At 32.0% G+C, this 24,658-nt stretch overlaps 1 protein-coding gene across 1 annotated transcript; it reads right to left on the bottom strand.

The window, feature by feature from the left end:
* Window positions 1–1,476: 1,476 nt before the first annotated feature.
* LOC127727667 (prostaglandin G/H synthase 2-like) lies at window positions 1,477–22,345 on the bottom strand. The gene is made up of 9 exons (XM_052234784.1): window positions 22,324–22,345; window positions 19,728–19,844; window positions 18,961–19,104; window positions 17,195–17,517; window positions 14,420–14,503; window positions 13,530–13,779; window positions 12,073–12,359; window positions 8,432–8,576; window positions 1,477–2,572 (listed from the first exon to the last, which is right to left on the bottom strand). The coding sequence occupies exons 1-9, from the start codon at window positions 22,343–22,345 to the stop codon at window positions 2,211–2,213; spliced, it is 1,734 nt and encodes a 577-aa protein (XP_052090744.1). The 3' UTR covers window positions 1,477–2,210.
* Window positions 22,346–24,658: the final 2,313 nt, after the last annotated feature.

Below are 24,658 nucleotides of genomic sequence, written 5' to 3'. Positions count from 1 at the left end.
TATTTTTTTCGAATGACCCTTATCGGCTTCCGTACTTTTTCAAGTAATACAATGCTTTTATTTTACTGGACTATATGACACGCTAAAGATTAAGTTTCAAATATATCATGATATATTGGAATGTGACCATTATAGATACAAAACGTGATTTTTTTTTAAAGATTCTCATAGGATTGTGTGTCGCCTTTTTTGTTTTCTTAAAACGTACTGCATTTTTTCTTTAACGTAATGCAAAGTATTATTAAGGAAGTTGAATCATTTTGACAGACATACCTTTTTTTCTGATTTGTTCTACTTATTGAAAAAAACAGCAGATTTTTCACAGATTTTGCAACAAGATAACATGTCGATTATAGTCCCAAAGAAGAAATGAGCTTTTGCATAAAGCACATTATTTAAGACACCAAACAGAGAATAGTTTATAAAATATCTAAACCATGTAATAAGGAATAAAGTCTTGTATGGAGTTTAGGACAGTCATCTCAACAGTTTTTGAGTTAATTACGTATTACTGTTTTGAAGGAGTTTCAAAGATCACAAGGAAATGTGATAAGTTGTATTCAGTTAGTTTTTTGTGACGAAGGATAGCAATTTATATGGTTTAGAGGGACGAGGGGAGGTTTTGACAATGCTTACAATAATTATGTGATCACTAATTTCACCTAAGAAATTGGATGACTATTACAATGAACACAGCTTTTCATTAGGAATCAGAATATATAGACAAGATAAGACAATACAAGACAATTTCTTATATTAAGTATATATATATGGTTTATGGGCGTGAATCTCAGTCAATTCAAGTTACGTTGCAGTCATGCAACCAATCAAAAAGTAAGAAAATACAAAGTAGGCAATTGAAATCCTACACCAAAAAAAAAAGAAGAAAAGTACCCAAAATACTTCACAGAAAAAACAAAGATTCATAAGCAATACAAACCAAACATACCAGAAATAAACTTCTACGTCAGTTGGTCTCTAGGGAGGGTTGTTTTTATATCGGGTACTTCGAAAGTGTAAGAAGTTCCTGCTCATCTAGGGACATCCGTCACGTTACTCATTTTAAAACCCGGTAGTTTCGTGACATTGCATTATACAACAGCGGATTGATAGACGTCTCATGTCTAAACCCGAGACACTGCCAAATGCATAAACCAGCGGTACCTTAAAACTTGATCAATTGTGGAAGTTGCAACGGTTTTTGAGATAAACATTATCGATTTGGAGGGGTTGGATGATTCTCTCGGTGAATGATGATTTAAGTTTTAAGTCGTAGGGATTGATAAGAAGGAGTGGGATTTTTCTCTTTGAGAAAAAATAAGTATAATACTTTGTCTTAATTTATAATCTGGACTAGATATGATAATATTTAAATAGTCAGTACATTTGAAGGAAAATATGATGATCAAATTTATAATTATTTTAATGACATACTATAACCACATTTGAAATAAACCTTCTAGGAAGAAAAATAGTGATATTAAAACTCTCCGTTATAATCAATTCGGACAATTAAAACAAACCTGATGGGGACTGTCTGTGTGTTGCTGTAAGTGTTGATAAGACATGCAATGTTCATTTAATATATTTCATTTTAATGATACATGTAACTTATTAATTTGTATGACAGAAAACACAGTTACATAACTATTTAATTACATCAATATAAGTAATATTGCCAAAACATACCATAACATTTAAACAAGAAGAAACAGTGTTTTATATCATTAATTGCTTTTTTACAAGTTTTATATGATTATAGAATGTTTTATAGTCTCTCTAGCTTATGGACTCTTTTTAGAATGACACATACCAGGGACTAATATAGTCCAAGCACATACATATCTTACTTGTTTTATATTATGATTCCTGTGTATCATGTTTTGAATGTGTGTTGTATGTGGTTAGACTTTCATTAACTATTCAATCTGAACTTGTCATTTGACCGTTGAAGACTTGCAAGCAACCGTCAAAATGAAAATAAATAGCAATAAAATTACTACTCCATTATTATTATGTATAGACTTCGTCAACTAGGCCTAATGAGCAACACAGGGTACATGGATTGTTTAATACCCCGCCCTAAACCAACTGCAAAATGCTTAATAACATTTTGAAAATTGAAAGGGAACATCAAGTACATTTGATAGATATCTCACTTAATCTGAAAAGACGAAAATAGAGAAACATGATATTAATAAATCACAGCTTTATAGTTCCTCGTGTTCTGCACAATCACCATCCGTCCGTTTCTGCTCTACAAAACCAGGAACTTTAAATGACACTTCCGGACAATCGCCTTTCATATTCTGACAAAAAAGTTTTCTTAATGTTGCTGTGTTAACTATTTCAAATCCAACATCACCTCCAAATGTGGACGGTTTCCAATATTTAGGACTGCATATCGGGTTGGACATTACTCCTTTGATTGACATTGGAGCACCAATCTCTAATAAACCCTCACTAAACATTCCCCGTGGTCGTCGTTTCTCAGTAATGAGACCGACGTAAAACTCGACAGTATCAATATCTTCATATAGGTTTTCTAAGATCTTTGCTAACTTCTTATTACCTACAAATATAGATGTAAAAACTCATCAAAGATACAATATCTATTGTGTTCCCTTGTGTAACTCATCAAAGATACAATATATATTGTGTTCCCTTGTGTAACTCATCAAAGATACAATATATATTGTGTTCCCTTGTGTAACTCATCAAAGATACAATACATATATTGTGTTCCCTTGTGTAACTCATCAAAGATACAATATATATTGTGTACCCTCGTGTAACTCATCAAAGATACAATATATATTGTGTATCCTTGTGTATCTCATCAAAGATGCAATATATATATTGTTTACCCTTGTGTAACGCTACAAAGATACAATATATATTGTGTATCCTTGTGTATCTCATCAAAGATGCAATATATATATTGTGTACCCTCGTGTAACTCATCAAAGATACAATATATATTGTGTATCCTTGTGTAACTCATCAAAGATGCAATATATATATTGTTTACCCTTGTGTAACTCTACAAAGATACAATATCTATTGTGTACCCTTGTGTAACTCTACAAAGATACAATATATATTGTGTATCCTTGTGTATCTCATCAAAGATGCAATATATATATTGTTTACCCTTGTGTAACTCATCAAAGATACAATATCTATTGTGTACCCTTGTGTAACTCATCAAAGATGCAATATATATATTGTTTACCCTTGTGTAACGCTACAAAGATACAATATATATTGTGTTCCCTTGTGTAACTCATCAAAGATACAATATATATTGTGTACCCTCGTGTAACTCATCAAAGATACAATATATATTGTGTATCCTTGTGTATCTCATCAAAGATGCAATATATATATTGTTTACCCTTGTGTAACGCTACAAAGATACAATATATATTGTGTTCCCTTGTGTAACTCATCAAAGATACAATATCTATTGTGTACCCTTGTGTAACTCATCAAAGATACAATATATATTGTGTACCCTTGTGTAACTCATCAAAGATACAATATCTATTGTGTTCCCTTGTGTAACTCATCAAAGATACAATATATATTGTGTTCCCTTGTGTAACTCATCAAAGATACAATATCTATTGTGTACCCTTGTGTAACTCATCAAAGATCTATATATATTGTGTTCCCTTGTGTAACTCATCAAAGATACAATATATATTGTGTACCCTCGTGTAACTCATCAAAGATACAATATATATATTGTGTACCCTTGTGTAACTCATCAAAGATACAATATATATTGTGCATCCTTGTGTATCTCATCAAAGATGCAATATATATATTGTTTACCCTTGTGTAACTCTACAAAGATACAATATCTATTGTGTACCCTTGTGTAACTCATCAAAGATACAATATATATTGTGTATCCTTGTGTATCTCATCAAAGATGCAATATATATATTGTTTACCCTTGTGTAACTCTACAAAGATACACTATCTATTGTGTACCCTTGTGTAACTCTACAAAGATACAATATATATTGTGTATCCTTGTGTATCTCATCAAAGATGCAATATATATATTGTTTACCCTTGTGTAACTCATCAAAGATGCAATATATATATTGTTTACCCTTGTGTAACTCATCAAAGATACAATATCTATTTTGTACCCTTGTGTAACTCATCAAAGATACAATATATATTGTGTTCCCTTGTGTAACTCATCAAAGATACAATATATATATTGTGTTCCCTTGTGTAACTCATCAAAGATACAATATATATTGTGTTCCCTTGTGTAACTCATCAAAGATACAATATATATATTGTGTTCCCTTGTGTATCTCATCAAAGATGCAATATATATTGTGTTCCCTTGTGTAACTCATCAAAGATACAATACATATATTGTGTTCCCTTGTGTAACTCATCAAAGATACAATATATATTGTGTACCCTCGTGTATCTCATCAAAGATGCAATATATATTGTGTTCCCTTGTGTAACTCATCAAAGATACAATATATATTGTGTACCCTCGTGTATCTCATCAAAGATGCAATAAATATATTGTTTACCCTTGTGTAACTCATCAAAGATGCAATATATATATTGTTTACCCTTGTGTAACTCATCAAAGATACAATATCTATTGTGTACCCTTGTGTAACTCATCAAAGATACAATATATATTGTGTTCCCTTGTGTAACTCATCAAAGATACAATATATATATTGTGTTCCCTTGTGTAACTCATCAAAGATACAATATCTATTGTGTACCCTTGTGTAACTCATCAAAGATCTATATATATTGTGTTCCCTTGTGTAACTCATCAAAGATACAATATATATTGTGTACCCTCGTGTAACTCATCAAAGATACAATATATATATTGTGTACCCTTGTGTAACTCATCAAAGATACAATATATATTGTGCATCCTTGTGTATCTCATCAAAGATGCAATATATATATTGTTTACCCTTGTGTAACTCTACAAAGATACAATATCTATTGTGTACCCTTGTGTAACTCATCAAAGATACAATATATATTGTGTATCCTTGTGTATCTCATCAAAGATGCAATATATATATTGTTTACCCTTGTGTAACTCTACAAAGATACAATATCTATTGTGTACCCTTGTGTAACTCATCAAAGATACAATATATATTGTGTATCCTTGTGTATCTCATCAAAGATGCAATATATATATTGTTTACCCTTGTGTAACTCATCAAAGATGCAATATATATATTGTTTACCCTTGTGTAACTCATCAAAGATACAATATCTATTGTGTACCCTTGTGTAACTCATCAAAGATACAATATATATTGTGTTCCCTTGTGTAACTCATCAAAGATACAATATATATATTGTGTTCCCTTGTGTAACTCATCAAAGATACAATATATATTGTGTTCCCTTGTGTAACTCATCAAAGATACAATACATATATTGTGTTCCCTTGTGTAACTCATCAAAGATACAATACATATATTGTGTTCCCTTGTGTAACTCATCAAAGATACAATATATATTGTGTACCCTCGTGTATCTCATCAAAGATGCAATATATATTGTGTTCCCTTGTGTAACTCATCAAAGATAAAATATATATTGTGTACCCTCGTGTATCTCATCAAAGATGCAATATATATATTGTTTACCCTTGTGTAACTCATCAAAGATGCAATATATATATTGTTTACCCTTGTGTAACTCATCAAAGATACAATATCTATTGTGTACCCTTGTGTAACTCATCAAAGATACAATATATATTGTGTTCCCTTGTGTATCTCATCAAAGATACAATATATATATTGTGTTCCCTTGTGTAACTCATCAAAGATACAATATATATATTGTGTTCCCTTGTGTAACTCATCAAAGATACAATATCTATTGTGTACCCTTGTGTAACTCATCAAAGATACAATATATATTGTGTTCCCTTGTGTATCTCATCAAAGATACAATATATATATTGTGTTCCCTTGTGTAACTCATCAAAGATACAATATATATTGTTCCCTTGTGTAACTCATCAAAGATACAATACATATATTGTGTTCCCTTGTGTAACTCATCAAAGATACAATATATATTGTGTACCCTCGTGTATCTCATCAAAGATGCAATATATATTGTGTTCCCTTGTGTAACTCATCAAAGATACAATATATATTGTGTACCCTCGTGTATCTCATCAAAGATGCAATATATATATTGTTTACCCTTGTGTAACTCATCAAAGATGCAATATATATATTGTTTACCCTTGTGTAACTCATCAAAGATACAATATCTATTGTGTACCCTTGTGTAATTCATCAAAGATACAATATATATTGTGTTCCCTTGTGTAACTCATCAAAGATACAATATATATATTGTGTTCCCTTGTGTAACTCATCAAAGATACAATATCTATTGTGTACCCTTGTGTAACTCTACAAAGATACAATATATATTGTGTATCCTTGTGTATCTCATCGAAGATGCAATATATATATTGTTTACCCTTGTGTAACTCATCAAAGATGCAATATATATATTGTTTACCCTTGTGTAACTCATCAAAGATACAATATCTATTGTGTACCCTTGTGTAACTCATCAAAGATACAATATATATTGTGTTCCCTTGTGTAACTCATCAAAGATACAATATATATATTGTGTTCCCTTGTGTAACTCATCAAAGATACAATATATATTGTGTTCCCTTGTGTAACTCATCAAAGATACAATACATATATTGTGTTCCCTTGTGTAACTCATCAAAGATACAATACATATATTGTGTTCCCTTGTGTAACTCATCAAAGATACAATATATATTGTGTACCCTCGTGTATCTCATCAAAGATGCAATATATATTGTGTTCCCTTGAGTAACTCATCAAAGATACAATATATATTGTGTACCCTCGTGTATCTCATCAAAGATGCAATATATATATTGTTTACCCTTGTGTAACTCATCAAAGATGCAATATATATATTGTTTACCCTTGTGTAACTCATCAAAGATACAATATCTATTGTGTACCCTTGTGTAACTCATCAAAGATACAATATATATTGTGTTCCCTTGTGTAACTCATCAAAGATACAATATATATATTGTGTTCCCTTGTGTAACTCATCAAAGATACAATATCTATTGTGTACCCTTGTGTAACTCATCAATGATACAATATCAATTGTGTACCCCGAACATTATGAAAAGTTATGCTTTAATATATCATGTATAGTTCTGTCCTTTTTATGTGAAAAATGAACAAACCACTCTGTAGTTCTGACCGTACGTATTTCATGTTTTGTAGAACGTTTTGCATGGTTTGTTGACATCGGGAAAGGGTGCTTTCATACACGCCCGCGTTCCAATGTCGTCACAACTATTTTTGAGAAAACCCCTCAAAGCGACCGTTTCCAAGGCGCTCGTCGTTAGAAACATGCGTTAAAATATGCGCACTGTTAAAGGGCCGAGCCACCTTAAAGTGCGTGTAAAAGTTTGTATAATTTAGACAAATATATTCGATATCTTCCTTATACATAAGAAATGAAATTACGCGTAGATTTTGCCTAACCATTTTATTCAAGACAACGTATGATACGTACGAATTTTCTGGTAAAATAACATGTATCCACCTCTCTTCCTTCAGTCTTAACTTTGACAAAGACATCTCTACTGACTGCAGGTGAGGCATGCATGGGTAGGTTTTGAACTCGAGCGAATGTCTTTTAGAGATTACCGAAATGACAAGCTCGGCATAATCGACAATTTTATCAATTCTTATATCCAAGGATTTGTACCGTAAATAAATATTTATTATTCAAATCTTCGAATATTCCAAATTAAGGCGAATTCGTATGCTATTCTTTATTCCTAAATAGACTGTTCTGGTGGCACTTAGATAAGACTAAAGCATTGACTAATGTTCATTTTTTATTTGTATAAAAAAGAAGATGTGGTATGATTGCCAATGAGACAACTCTCCACAAGAGACCAAATGACACAGAAATTAACAACTATAGGTCACCGTTGTGTTTTTTTTTTTTTAGGGGGACATCTTAGGCTTCATGTTATGCTAGTTGTTCTATCAGATCTCGTGTCCTGATCATTTCAAATGATCGAGTCGGTCAGTATTCATTTTTTTTTTAATTACAAAAATGTATTATTTTTACCAGAATTACGTACAAATAATAGGCCCTGAGCAGCATTGTTACAATATTCACGTAATATTTATTTTTTATACAAATTATCCAATGGAAAATCTTTTCAAATTGAGACATCAGCATTTTGATCTAATACGGTATTTTGAAACCTCTGAATTTGCCTTTCCATTGGAAATCTAAATTTCAAGAATTGTCAAGCGGAGAACGTTGAATAGTTGAAATAGACAAATAAATTTACCTGTTAGTTCTTCAAATGATTTGAACGGTTTTAGATTAAAACGTTTCCTGTAATTATTGTAAGACTGCAGACGTAATGTTCGGCCATTTTGAATCAGTTTCTGTACAACAGGAAGTGTTATTGCTCCATGATTCTTTACTGTAAACTGCAAAATATGGTCAATTCAAACTCAAAGAAACGTAGCAAAAAATTGTGAATTAGTGAAACCTTACATAAAATTTAAAATAGATTTGATGTTAACAGCAACTGACAAAATGCAATATAACAATTCTGCTCTCAACATTTATCAGAAACTTTAAGTAGGTTTCTCACCATACTGCTTTTGATGATCATATTAGGAATATCTTAAATAAAAGGCAGACGATATCACACCAATCCGTTAACAATGGGAATCAAAAGGACAATATATGAAAGAGAGGTTTCAAATAAAGAGACAGGTGTACGGTCGAGAAAGAACAATGCGCACAAAAAGATATCGAACCAAAGATTATGACAATACGAACGTCGAACTTACACCAAAACAGGTAATGAGTCAAATACGTTAATACGAGAAGTAGAGTATGAATTATGTCTACGGTCATTTTTGACACCGTCATTTGTCAAAGATTTATCAATTTATGTTATTATACTTCACGTTAAAATGCCATGTTTTGATTGGCTGATACGAGGGTGTTAATTTACTCTATCACATGGCTGAGCGGGTGACAACTTTTTTGAATATCACCCTCTCGTACAGACCAATCAAAAATCGATAATTTAAAGGACAATGAATTGAATTTACATCAAGTTATTAAAGACAATGCTTAAGTTCTACGTTTTGGCTCAGATTCTATTATTTGACTGTCAAAATAAAAAAATAAAACATCTTGCTTCACTTCTGTTGATTTTTCTAAAACCAATATTGTTGTTATGTACGTGACGTCATAGAAAATACTTTTGAATAAAATTCATCTGTAAAAGACAATAATGATAGGACATTCAGTATAATAAATTAGATTACACATAGCTGAGAGGGTGATAGAGCAGATTGGTACCCCTCGAAAAAACATTGTCAACCTTGGCATCGCCGCGGTTGACAATGTTTTCTCGGGGTAACAATCTGCTCTATCACCCTATCGGCTATGTGTTATTCATATAATGGTTAACATAAAACATATAGCAGCTAACCAAATGTAAATTCTTACTAGCAAAAAAAAAAAAAATTCGCAAGACGCAGCGAACAATTTGTTCCCATGGGAAAGCCATTTGACCAATCAGCTATTGATATCTGTCAGCATTCTTACGTCTCGTATTTGTTTTTTTTCTGTCTTTCAAAAACCAGTACATCTCTCTCAAATCATTTTGAAGCAAAATAATTTTTAAAAAAGATGTTTTTATTTCTCTATTTTTCATCAGGGATTGAAGTGTATAAGAGCTGCAACGTTTTACAACATGTAGTACTGATTCAAAGTTGAAGGTGTTTGTTTTTTTTTTTTATATATAAACCTTTACTGCTTGTCAAGTAGATATCTTGCAAATAGCTAAAATACCTTCTGAATACTCTAAGTTCAAATCTTTCGAGAGTTATCATCAAAATAAATTCATTTAATTGAGCTTGAACGTCCTGACGCTTTGTCAGAATATAACTGTTTAAATCTTAAAGAATCCACCTTTTATTTGCCCACTAGTGGAGAAAACACTGTCACAACACTTCAGAAGTAACTTGCTGTTAAGTCAGATGTGAGAAGATCTAAAAGCGGCTCGGTGAACCATTAGGAAAATCCACAGAAATATCATTATTTTTTCAGTTTTCAGAATCAAATAGATGAATTGGGACCATCCTTTCGGAAATGGAAGTAAAAAGACAAGAAAATACTTGTGATTGATAAATCTTTCCTTGGCCCCCGACCCAGCTAGGTATCCTCGTTAAAATATTTGGTGTTTGATATAAGCATAAACATAAAGAAAATATATTGACTATGTTTTCATCAACTTATTCGAATTTTATCGAAATCATGACTTCTACTATTGACTATTGGTTTTCTTTCGAATATCATGGTATATTGTGGTACGGATTCTTAATGTACCTCGCAGATTCCCAAAAGTACATAAAAGACTGAATAATAAAGGAACAATTAATGCTTCGGTACTGATATGATTTATAACAGATCTGTCTTGAATTGTCCGTTGATAAATTAAGAAATTATCAAGAAACTAAGGTTCCAACTCCATCAGGCAAAGTAAACCTTAGTTGGATTTGACTATTATGTATATATACAATGTATGTCTTATTTGGTCGTATAGCTCTTCACGTGTTTCAATACTTATACCTTATTGGCCTTTCAAATATTTGGCTGTAAGCGTTCCTGGTGAAGGTTAATGCAGAAAAGCGCTTCAAACGCTTAACATTTATAAAATATTATTTTAAGTTTTATAGAACTGGATAGAAATCGCAGCTGGTCGATTATTAGTCCTATCATCAGCTCAGTAGTCAGTGCTTTGATACTGACATGATTTATCTTATATATCGTTGGTTTTCAAATATTTGGCTTTGAGTGGTAAATCCAGAAAAGCGCTTCGGACGTAAAATTGATCAAGTTGTTTTTCTTTCATTTATTATAGCACTTGGTAGATACCGCTGCTATTGGACTTTTCGTCTCCGAGGGTATGATAAGCTCAGAAGTCAGTACTGATATGATTTATAACATACCTTGCTTAAATTGTTCATTTATATATTAAGAAATTATAAAGAACTCCCTCAGGCAAAGTTGATTTTGGATGGATTAGCTTTTATATTTAGGTCACTTTTGGTCAAATAGCTTTTCGCGTGTTTTGGTACTTATACATCCTTGGCTTTCCAATTTTTGGCTGTTAGCGTTCCCGATGATGGTTGATCCAGAAAAGCTTTTTGGACGCAGACAATTTATAAACAGTTACTGTCATTTTCATTCTAAGAGAACAAAACAGCTAGAAAACGACCGTCATATTCCAGACATGGAATATCTATCCTTTAATTAAAATAACGCGTTGACTTAAAACGTTTGTACATGAATGTGTAACTGCAAAATGAGGATTTGTTTCGAAGCGCCTTTCTAGATAACAGCAACGTAGACAGTCTGTTACTTCTAAGAATCTTTCAATATCAAATACAAGTAAAATTTACAACAGATAATCACAATATTTACAATAATATAAAGTAAAATAGTAGAAAAATAAAAGTAGGATATGACTAACGACACTTCGTTAGTAGATGTCTTTTGTCATAAATTATCTTGATATGTTGTTTTGTTTTTGGAATTCGGTTTTAATAACCGATCTTTGATAGTCTCTTTTCAATTTATTCTCTATTTTTTTTCCTTCAAAATATTGACTATAGCCACCGTTCTATTATTCAATACCGTATATTGACCACTAGATGTCTTTTGGTTGTTTGTGTTATTGATTATCTGTCTCATTTACGTATACCTACATCAACTTTTTAACGTAAAGATGAAATTATTAAATAGTATGACTAAATTTCTTTTGCATACTGTAGCCATGCGTCATTTCGGATAACCAATTTACGGGAACTTTTACTCGAAGTTTCACTCGCAAATCGAATTTAACCTGGAAGTCTGCAAATTAAGTCAAAGTTCAACCTTTCATTTTTCAATATTACTTACCGCACCAGCGGTTTGTTTGGATAGAGAGTCTACAAATGTTGCCATTCCGTGTTTTATAACAAGTCCTGGATTGACCAAGATATCCCTCATGGTGTAATTAGTATCTCCAATTTTGAATTCATCTGGCATCAAAGGATGCCAGAAGTATAAATGATTGAATTCCACTGAAGCTCGTGCTTGATACTGAAAATTTTCACCAAACAGCAAGTCCGGTTTAAACATAAGTTGAAAATTATAATTACTTAGATGTTGTACATACTCTTCTATCACAATTTTAATCGTCTGTCCTGAAAAAAAATTGACGAAATAAAATTATAAACCAAACAGGCCGTTCGTTTACAAATTCCACCATTAAAAACATTATATTTTTTAATACTTTTTTATTCCAGCGTCACTGATGAGTCGTTTGAGGACGGAACGCGCGTCTTGTGTACACAATTTTAATCCTGGTATCTATGTGGCGCTTATATACTTACTCGTGCTTTTAGAGATTTGCATTTGTCAACAAACATCATAAATAGCCTTGTTCTGATAAACAGACGAAGCTTAAACAATTTTACAGCCACCATTTTTCTCGACCGCGTCTTAAAAGAGGTCGTAGTAGATGACAAATTTTTATCACACAAACTAAAGTTACTTAGACATTGAAAACTAATTGAGCACAGCAAAATAACGTGTAATACAAAATTGTACGCAATTTGAACAGTATGTCCCTTTAGTTTCGTCTGGATACCTTTTTTAAGTTTTTTTTTTTCCTGTAAAGACAATGATGTTAGCATCATTTCATCATCTTTCATTTACGTATATTAAAAAAGATTTGTTTTTATTATAATGTCATAAAAAAAATTAAAACTTCTGTAAATATACCTTAGAATACAAAGAAAAACAATATTTTGACATTATTTGTGCAATAAAGCTGCTTAATTTTTAGCGATTTTCCGAATAACACTGAAAATAGCAACTGTAAGCTCAGCCGATCTATAAAAGCCATAGCAAGTCCATGAAACTAAGACCATTGGACGTCGGAGCAATCTAGGACCACTCCCACAGTTTGGCAGGTAAACGGTTTAAGTCAAAGAACTAGATTATCTGACTTGCAAGAACGATTCGATCTCATGACAAAAAAGAAACGACTCTCATCGTTTTTAGTTTTGGACACATGAAATCAGTATTTATTTTCTGGAATTCTAAATGCCTTTCAAATGAGTCCATTGCATTAATATTATTTATTTGTTAAACCTTTTTTTCAAAATGATTAGTTGTTGTTTGCTCTACGTCCAGTGGCAAATATTTCAAGCATATTGAGGAGAAGAACAAATTGAAAAAAATTAAATCAATAAGTATTTTCGGCAAAATTTTCTTAAATTATAGGTAGCAAAATTACAAAAAAAAATAAATATCAGTAATCTTTATCTTCTTTTAGATGAAAATCACATATCTGAAAATTCTGTATAACTTGCCTAATAGTATAAGTTTTCCTGTTTGAAAGATACGTTCATCATCCCATTCTGGATGTACTTTCTTCATCACATCACATACTCGGTTGTGTTCTCTCATCCAGATCGTAGAGAGCATAAACAGTCCAGGCAAGTTACCAAAGAACGAATGACCAAGACCGAATTTTCTTTCCGCGGGAACAGGTGCCACGTAATGCATTTCAACATTAGCATCTTTGGTTAGAACCGGCCAATCTTCATCATTTATACTCTAGGAAAAGATTACTTCATAAAGTACTAGTACATAAGAAATACTGACTAACAATCATAACATGTTGACATAGTTCGCTAAGAATTTTGTTATATATTTATAATCGCAGGTATGGAATGTACCCAAGTGAGATTTACCAAAAGGCAAGAAGTATTTTGAAGTATAGGTAGCCACTGTTTCTTAAAAATTGAAGAAGATATATCTCCACTTGTTATTTTCTTCCACTTAAGCTATGTCAATTTTAGTCTCTGAGCGTATCTGATAATATTTAATCAAGATATTCAAATAAAAAAAATGGAATAAATAGTGAACACACAAAATCTAACAAAAGGTATTTCCATACACCAATTTCTAGATTGTCCCACAAAGTCCTTAGCATGATACAAATATCCCAAATTGTAACTATTGTTGATAATATATAAAAAAACAACTGAAATGGTATTTCAAATTATAGGTTTTCAAAAGTTATTTCTAAACTTGACATTAAGCGGAGAAAAATCATGCTATTTGGACGATTCTTGATTCCAAAACATTTGTTGTGCAAACTGAAATATTTCAAGTCTTTGTTTTTGTTTGTGGGTTAGTTTTGGGTTGCCTTTTTGCAGGGGTGGGGGTAATGGATGTCTGAATAAATACTAACCTGAAGTTTCAATTTGCCATCTTTAAAGGATCTCAGAAGATTTTCATCATGTTTATTCTTTCCATATATATTTGTCATGTCTATCTGTAAAAGATAGCAACAGTAAAAATATTAAATGAGTACCGATTTCATCTGGTCAGCCATATTAACAATAGCATATGATACTTAATAAGGATAAAAAATCGAACCGGTAACTGTTGTATATATTATCATTACAAAAAAAGAAAGAAAACTGTCCCTATATGCTAATGAATAAGAGATAAATATAAGTAATGTTTGTCTTTGCTGCGTCATGCCAATCCAGCAGTAACGGCGGCGACGGATTAAGCGGTGGAATAGTTGGATAACCCATTACCTTATGGTCTGAAGTTTTCATCTGTCTTTTGTTAGTTGTCATTGGTCTATTTTCATTATTCAGAGACTGGTTAAAAACCTATTACATGTAAGTTTTATCGCGTGATATGTTCAGTTATAAGTACTGAAGAACTGAACATCGGACGACCATAAGTTCTGGTGGATGGTCTGAGAAAAAAAAAATAATATCTCTATACCTGAAAGTTATGTCAAGGTACATAGATATATTTTTTTCCGAGACAAGTTCCTGTGTGGATGATGAATAAATGACAGGGAATTTAACCTCACCGTAATAATTATTATATTGTAGAGATATAATCATTTGTTATCAGTAGAATCTGGTTTGTTGTTATATATTATATTAATATCTGTATAACAGTTATATAAGGTTTGGTACCATTAAAACGTTTAAACCCGCTGCTTTTGTTTGCACCTGTCCTAAGTCAGGAATCTGATGTTCAGTAGTTGTCGTTTGTTGATGTGGTTCATAAGTGTTTCTCGTTTCTCGTTTTTTATATAGAATAGACTGTTGGTTTTCCCATTTGAATGGTTTTACACTAGTAATTTTTGGGGCCCTTTATAGCTTGCCTGTGCGGTGTGAACCAAGGCTCCGTGTTGAATCCGTACTTTGACCTATAATGGTTTACTTTTATAAATTGTGAATTGGCTGGAGAGTTGTCTCATTGGCACTCATACCACATATTCTTATATCTATATATATATAGCAGATCATCTCTCGAGATATTCTTCCGCATGCGTCAACACAAATTTTCGTCATTCATGATTTGTTACTGATATATATATTTCTCACGACAAAACATTTTCATATCATTTATCTATGTTCTTAACAAAATTTTCATGAGTACTCATTGAAGAAATGAATTTATAACAAGCGATAAGGAATGTTATTCCATATTGATAGAACTTTGGCAGGTTTTTCTAAACGATTGGGATTTTGAATAAATAAGTATATTCACCGTGCAAACGTCGCGTGCTTTTACGTGTATGATGATGTTAAAATCGTTTGATGAACAATTGGTTTTGGTAAATAATTGTCATTGCATACATTTCTCTCGGTACTCTCTCGGAATATGGATAAAACAATTACTGTCTTTTGTTTCGGTAAAAATGTGGTTTAATTGACTTTTGAAAAGCTGATGTTCACTTCGGCCGTTGGCCTCAGTGAATAAAACCACATATTTACCTCATCAAAAGACAGTATTTGTATATTATTTTGTACTCGATAATATCCGCGTATTTATACGAAATACGTTCGGTTATCAGTCAAAAGCGCAAGGAAATTTCTGCGGCAACATAACACCGGTATGACCTCTCAAGGTCACATCCGATGTAAAAATTATAGAATTATCTCTACATGTTTGACCTTGACCTTTTTTATGTTTTAAAATCAAAGTTTAATTTTCGTGATTAGGAGTTTCTCAAATTATGTAAGAAACAAGACTTGGTAAGATTGATCTAACCTTGCCCTTATTTTCATAATTCATTTGTATACGTTAAATTGTATTGATTAGGGTCAGTTCCTCAGATACTATAATAAGTAAAAGGTGAACTAGATTCGGAGTATATAATGGTTCTAGGGTGTACATGTTTGTCTGATCTTGACCTCATTTTCCTATATATTTTCGCAAATAAGTGTGGTAAATCAAACAAATGTTATATGATATCCATAAACCAAAACAAAAGATGTGAACAATGCATGTCATCGTGCGGACTTCGACAATGAGCAAACCCAATACCGTATAGTAAGCTATAAATGGATCCGGGTTGACAAAATGAAATAATTCTAAAGATAAAACATACGACCTGATTTAAACTACTACAGTGGACAGTTGGAAAGGGCTTGACCACTCACAGAATAATAACAAAAAGACAAAAAATTCAAAGTACCGATCTAAAAGTACACAATAAATAAATTATATATTTATACGGCTAAAAGTGTACAAAACAACACCAATATTAAAAAAGAAAACAGTAACTACAAGTATGAATAAATATTTTGGATAACAAATATCATTCATCAGTATGATGTAAAATTATCTGTTTCAATCTATTCGGATTTTACTAAAGCAATCTTGAACGTAATACAAATTAAAAACCGAACCACACTCTTATTATAATTCTAAAATTTCAAAGTTCACGCAAATTTAATATTTATGTACAACGGAGGTGCGTATTTACATAGATATATAATATATATATACTTCGTCTCAATTTTAGCCCAACAATGTTAGATCTGCAAATTTGCGGTAGCATATTTTTTGTTTTTTCATCAGAGGGGTTCTGTATATATATAATATAGACACATTTTACTGTGATTTCTACTTGTTTTTTTTTCGTGTGTGTGTTTTGTTTTAAATAAAGGTCAAAGTTGAATAAGAAACCCAACATAGTACTACTTACTCCATGTCCTCCCCACTGATATTGTGGACCACGCTTGAAATCAGTTTTCAGGAACATATGTGAAAAGTGTTGAGCCATAAAGCTGAACAAAACACTTGTTCCGATTGGATCTTGTTTAAATTTTTCCCGCACAAACAACGTTTTAACCAGAGCATTTACGTCTGGTAACTCTTTCCTTCCTGCTACACCCATTGGAGTCGGACATTCCTCGGGAACGGGCGGGAGAACTCTTGTGTAGAAGGAATTATTGAAATATGCACCAAGTGTTATATATGAATGATCGTTGTCATATGGAGGTGGAATGTCGATAAGATTTGATCTAACTAAAAATAAAGAAACATGCAGAAATTTAATGTTTGTGCTAGTTTGATTACGATATTTATTTCATACAGTTTTATCCTTACACTATCAATGGAAGAGACCACATAATCTTTAATCTTAAAGTTCTAATTTTAAGAAGGCTTTCCACCGATCATATACATAACATCTTTTGTAAGAAGCAGTTTTCCGTTAATTTTGATATTAAACAAGTTTATTCATTGTACAAAATGATAAAACAATAATTTGTTCATCTACTTGGTTTAAAAAAAAACCATTTGCAATTTTTTTCTTTTTTAATGTGACTTTTTGGTAACTCAAAAGACGTTTTTAAAGATATTTGTTGTGAATATATAATACATTAACAGGAAACAGCAAAGTATTGGACAATACACCATTAACAGAACTTACCAACCACCAACAGCCGACTCTACCAGTGAATAAATAGGCTGCAAACAAAGAGAAACAAAAAAGAACAACACATGGTCACAGATAACCACGGATATGTTCCACTTGTCGCAACTTCAATCTTGTCCTTATTTCTTTTATTGACATTAACGAATGGGATTTACAACTGAATTGTTACCTGCCATTTGCAACACAAGGCGTTCCACTAGTTACAGAGGAACTGCTTACCCTTTCAGAGCACCTGAGTTTACTTGCATATTTCTCTTTGGTTCGTGTTGTAATCTTATAGAATAAATTATCTGTGTAATTTTTTAAAGGCAGATGTTTGTAATTTAGTGTTTTCCCTTTTTGCCATGGTATTGTTTTTGTTTATGCCCCCATCGTAGCGGAGGGAGCATAAAGTGTTACCCTTGTCCGTCCCGTCGGTCCGTCCCGTCCGTCCCCTCCGTACGTCCCCAAAAATCAGATCAAGTTCGAAATTGGTTGGCGTCAATTTTACTGTTCATGAGTTATGCCCCTTTATAAATATAAAAATTGCCGAATTTTTCGTTTCAGTTCTCTAACTTTAGTTTGCCTAAACTAAATGTTATGAAACTTATACACAATGCTTATTACCACAAAACACAGATCAATTTCGAAATTGGGTGGCGTCACTTTTACCCTTTATGAGTTATGCCCCTTTATAAACATAAAACTTGCAGAATTTTTCGTTTCCGTTCTCTAACTTTAGTTCGCCTCAACCAAATGTTATGAAACTTATATACAATGCTTATTACCACAAAACACAGATCAAGTTTGAAATTGGGTGGCGTCACTTTTACCGTTCTTGAGTTTTGCCCCTTGATGAATGGAAAAATTACTAAATATACTGAATCCTGTATCTGTTTGTGGAAGTAGACTCATGCATATTTACAAGCGGGGTATCTGTGGCCCATAGACACATTATCCATTTATTTCGGGTTGTTTTTTTTGGTTGTACCATTTGTATTTTCTCCCTCTTTTAATTGTTTATATGTCAATAGTCTTTAAGCAGTACTTACGCATTATAAATGTCCTCATTAAAAAATTCCTCAAAAATGGGAGATTATTCACGATGTTCCAAAACCATTGATGATCAATCATCAGATTATGAACTGTAGATGGCTTTGGCTTCAACCATAACTTGACCCTTTTTAACAGTGTAGCTGAAATTGATTGATACATATTTGTGTCAACTTGCGTTTATTGTAAAATACTTTCCGTGTAAACTAAATTAGTTACAGTGTAGTTGTATATTGATTGCTGCCACTGGATAAACTTTTTGCACGTGGTCTAGTAACCTTTATCTCGATATTGGCTCGAATGTTCTGATGTGTTTTAGTTTTTTCAAAGATTTAACTTTTGATACATACGACAATTAAAAAAACGATTAAAAAATATTGTGCCTGTAATAAAAAAAAATGAAAGACTTTTCAACAGAAAGAATATCTTTTTTGCACCCGTGAAAACAAAAACCAAAATACTACTCCTTCATGCAAAAGTTGACTTTTACCAATTTTGGTTAGTGTATTTCAACATTTGTCCCTTTAGTTGCTCTTCAAAGGGCGTCAAATTTTAAATCACAAACTTACCTTATCAAGATAGGTAACTCATATACTGTAGACATAATAAGATATTTAAATACATAAGGTTGATTGTCTGTGGAAACTACAATATAGAAAATGCGTCCAAGATATTCTCTGTGTTTTTTTCGCGTAAATTATTACTCCGGGATTTTACAAATTTGTTTTGGCACTAAACATTTTGTATTTGATCCATTTAAACTTACGCGTGTCACAATTTTTCCCATAGAAGTCTGTGCCTGTACAATCACACTCGTAGTCATTGAATCCCTTTGTAAGACAAACTCCATTGTTTTGACAGGGGTAAGAACAACATAAATTTCCTAAAATAGTAAAACATGAGTACTGAAATGGTTTATAACATATCTTTCTTGAATTGTCCTTGATGAATTTAGAAATATTACGAAACTGAGATTCCAACTCCATCAGGCAAAGTTGACCTTAGATGAATTTATGTTCTTATTTTTTTTTGTCATATAGTTCTTTACGTATTCAGGTTTTTATACATTATTGCCTTTAAAATTTTGGGGTTTTGAGTTTTCATGATAAAGATAAATCCATAATGACGTTTAGGACGCACTAAATTTATTGAGTACATTATAGTTTTTGCTTATAGGAATGGAAACTTTATCATATATAAATAATCTTTCGTTAATGGATGGGTTCGTGTTGCCTAGTCGTTAGTTTTCTATGTTGTATTTTGTAGACTGTTGTTTGTCTTTTGGTCGTTTTTTTGCCATGAAGTTGTCAGTCTTGTCTTCGATTTATTGAAATCTTCCATTTCTTTTATATCATAACATTGGTACTGGTATAAGTATTATTATTAATGACAGCCTACAGTTTTCAAGGCAAGTTCTGCTTATGCGATTATCACAACAGATTTTTTTGTTGTTTATAGTTACCGAACAGAGTATTTTTTTAATTGCCCTGTTCCTTACAAAGATTAGTACTTGTATGTCCTATATGATATAAGTTCATACCTGCATAGATATCCACTAACAAACACAAAAAAATGAGTCCAAAAATGTTCTTCATTTTTTCAAGAATAATTGATGTGCCACTGTCCTGTGAAAATAAAAATGACATTTGTTTTGCTACATCTTGGAAACCCAAACAAGCAAATCCGTGGTCTAATAAAAAAAAAATAAAGCTGTCTATAAATTAATGCTTAATCATTTTTTGTCGTTTCTCTTTGTGGTAGCTTTCTTTTAATAAATGTACCTCGAAAGAATATAATTGCGTTGTTGAGTGCTGCTGTTGCTGTCTTAGTATGAATTTAAATTTTGTCCGTAAATTGATTGATAAAAACTATCATAAATTGAGAAAAACCATGCTGAGTACTCACCAGGTATTGACAGTTGGATCTTCTTTCTGCTACTACTTTGAGACCTTTCAAAATACAACTTGTACTGTTGACGAATAGTTAATCCATTCAAAACGCTACTTCATTCGACTAAAACATTATTGAATAAACAAATTAACTTTGGATAGTTAACTATTCAAAACTTCCAAAGAAAATAAACAGATTATGATATAAATCCAAATTAAAACAAAACGACATGTTTTGAATTAATGTAATTTTATTTTCTTCCCACATTTGACCGAAAAGCAGTTCTGGTATATTTGCAATATTTTTGCAAATAATATATGAGCAAAGGTCTTACTAAATATTTGTTTTCGTCCAAAATAACCTCTTTGAATTATATGTTAGCAAAATATCTTTCAGGAAGGCCTAGGATCTTATTTAATATTTATGACAAGATCTCAAAGAGAAGCCTATTTGGCTATCGTAGCAGTTTTGCTTTATATATAAATGCAAAAGTTTGAATATATATATAAGACAAAATTCAAAAATATACACTGATAAATGAATGAAGTATATAACAATGATTTTACTTGACAGATTTGTGTCATCCGAACATCTGAATGACCTTATTTGAGATGTTTAAAATACGTTTTGGTTTTCGAAATTAAGGGGCCAAACAAAAACGCCTTATTGCATCTCCTTCTTTCGGATAGCCTTTACGGCTTAACATAAATTTAACAGAACACTACACATTAGGAAAACTAGCTTAAACTCTTCTTATTTCTGTATGGTACCGATCTCAATAATACTGTTTATCTCATTTATAAGATAAACCTATTTAATGAAAGAGATTTGATTAATTTCTATTTTTCCCGTAAAAGAACTATTGCATCATTCGGACCTGTATCTTGTTTCCCGCTTATTAACATCAGGCGACTCTTCAGTCTTACATTGAAATAGCCACTCTTATAGATAAGTGAAATTTTCAAAAACCCTCCCACCTCCCCTTACAATCTACCAACAATGTCTTTTGTCTGCTGCTGTTTTATAATATTCCAGGCTGAACAGAGAAAAGCCGGATTCATAATGTTATTGGACTAAACAGAGAGGACAAACTAAGCCAATGGATTTGCTTGCTGAATCATACTTTCGAGGACTATATGTTATTGTTAATTTTAGTGAGTGGTTTGTATTTTTACCAGGATATTCAAATACTAGCAGAGTGAAAATGGAACTATCAATATGCGTTATTAGTTTGTCCGCCAGGAAAGCATTAGACTTAAATTTTGTTTTGATAACGATCAGCATTTATTTTGAGGTTAATTAGTTCATTATATTGTAATAAAATGATTAGTCACCTTCAAAAATGTTTGGCGGAATCTGGCAAGATTAAGGGGGTTATGATCCTTTCCTGTATTGCCCTGACAACCAGGGGGTGATGCGAATATGAGCCGACGTATTTGGGGATCATGGCCCTCGTTCTCTTAGTATCTAACCTTGAGGAACTTGAGCATCCATTGTCACCAATGTGCACAGACTTGTCAATTAAATCAATTACGTCGGTATTTTGCTATCATGTCAGATCTCGTCATTCGAAGCGAACTGTTGCCGCTATTTTCCACATAGATTATGTGTTTGTTATACTTTGCCTTAAATTGATTCTTTAATTATAATAATAGCTTTCAACGGAAACAAGTGTCCCGTTTTAACCAGTATACCTTTTGAACCGTCTTCTTTACAATGTGAAATAGCTGCGAGTTATTTCAAAATAGTATTCAAACTGTGACATTGATAGAACAACAAAATTAAAATGAACATTTATTGAAAATAAAACAGCTATATTGTGATATAAATCCAAAGAATAAACTGAAACGTCAGATTTGAAATAATATAATTAAAATCATAATCGGATTTGAACATTAGGGTCTTAATTAAAGTGATTTATTTCTTATTTCAAGGTCTTGTTTATATATAATTTAAGAATAAATCTTAAAAGAGATGATAAAACATGTTTGAAAGAAATTGGATAGAACAAGAGAACAATCATTTTATACTTTTCTTCGTCATGATCTTTACAAGTGTATCGAAACATGGTAATTATATCACATCTTCTTATTTTTATATTTTCTGACGCTATAAAACATCCTCTTTTTTGAAGTAGCAGACTGCGATGGATTTATAAAGGTTTAAAAGACAGTACTGCGTTCACTGCTCGTAAAGGCCTGTTGTCACTTGGTAAAAGTTTTGGGGGATTTTTGATAATGACAACCGTCGAAGAAACTTTGATCAAAAACTTTTACGAACATCCTATTTTTCTTTAGACTTGGATGGACGTTGACTTAGCCAATCATAGTGTAGTTTAAGAATGATGTAAAGTTTATTACAAAACAAAACCACATGACAAAATTGGCGGGTCAAGTAGGATAAGTTCCAGTAAGAGTAAAAGAAAATTGCTGTGGAGAAATAAAATGATGGATGAATTTAGTTCAATCAGTTGTTCAACTTTACAAATTAGTAGATTGAATGTTGTTTTGACTATTCTAAAATAATTTCTAATTCCAACCGAGTCTTCATTGTGAAGTTCTTAAAAGAGAATATTGAAGGTACTGGCTGTTTCAATGATTCTTCTTCTTAAAAACCAGTTTCTTGTCCATTTCTCCTCACTCGTGTACTATTTCTCATTCGCCTTTTACAATATGTATAATATATAGACTACACAGTGAGAGTGCAATGCAGCCATTCTATGAGAAAATTATACATTAAATAATACATTTTTCTCTTCGTAAACATTTAACTCCCGGCTTTTCTTTGACCAAATATTACTGAATGTCCCACCTTCTACGTCGACCCACTTTGCAAAACTGATATACGGATTTATTGTTAATTTATTATCGTCCTAAGTATGCATGAAATGTTTGCCACTGGAAGACTAAAATATATGAGGGGATGACACGGGATGCTCATTTCCCAAATACCGTTTTTTCTTTTTTTTGTAATTTTTTCTTCTTCCCACTTTCCCAACTTTAAGCCCCTATATTCCACATCCCCACTTTTTTAACCTCCCATATATTGCATCCTAAAAGCGTGTCATACGGTCTCATACCCCTCATATATCCTAAGACCATCTTAGGCCATGTCTTTGTTCTAAGGCATCTGCGAAAACCAGAGCCTTCGTCTTGTCCAAAACATACAAAATAACTAAGATATATTTTCTTTGGTAAATGCAAACCAGGACCATCCTTTTTAAGGTGCCAAAATATCGTGAAAAAATAATTTCGGGTACTACAGGTGAATTACTAAGTAAAATAGGATTTTACATAATCAAGGACAAAGCTCACACAAATTCTCACAAAATGTCATAGAAGCTCTGGTTATTGTAAAAAAAATATTAACAAACGTACAAGGGATAATCTTGATCTGAAAGGAGCCTGGTTCGACCTTGCCTAGTTATACAATTACGAATTAGAATTTTATTGGCTCAAACTTGGTTATTTATAGATCTGAAACTTTAAACTATCATCGGAAAATTGAGCACATTTATAAGGTAAATTAATTTCATTTAATGATTTGTTTATTTTGGAATAAGGATGGGCAATTCGTATGGTGGCTTTGACGGCCGAAAATACAAAATGTTACCATGCAGGTTTTTAGAACCGGTGAAGTTTCAATCTTTGGTTTGTAATTATTAATTTCATGTGTTGAATACTTTTGCCTATCAACAATTGCAGATTGCTCTCTGTACAGGTTTTAGTTATGTACATCCTTGGTATATATATCATGTTTGAAATAATTATTAACCCTGTAATTTCTGTAAATTTAAAAGCAGTGCAG

Source organism: Mytilus californianus, unplaced genomic scaffold, assembly GCF_021869535.1.
Source record: "Mytilus californianus isolate M0D057914Y unplaced genomic scaffold, xbMytCali1.0.p SCAF_2, whole genome shotgun sequence".
NCBI lineage: Eukaryota > Metazoa > Mollusca > Bivalvia > Mytilida > Mytilidae > Mytilus > Mytilus californianus.
The sequence above is the reverse complement of the archived record's forward strand: the minus strand, read 5'-3'. Positions and strand labels throughout refer to the sequence as shown.

Excerpts from the sequence above, each read along its gene's own strand:
- LOC127727667 (XM_052234784.1), bottom strand. The coding sequence starts at position 22,345 with ATGGATGCTCAAGTTCCTCAAG. Across the intron at positions 19,105-19,727 it reads TGGGAAAAATTGTGACACGC|CTACACTGTTAAAAAGGGTC; the intron begins GTAAGTTTAAAT and ends AATCAATTTCAG. Across the intron at positions 17,518-18,960 it reads AATGAGGACATTTATAATGC|TTAGATCAAATCTTATCGAC; the intron begins GTAAGTACTGCT and ends CTTTATTTTTAG.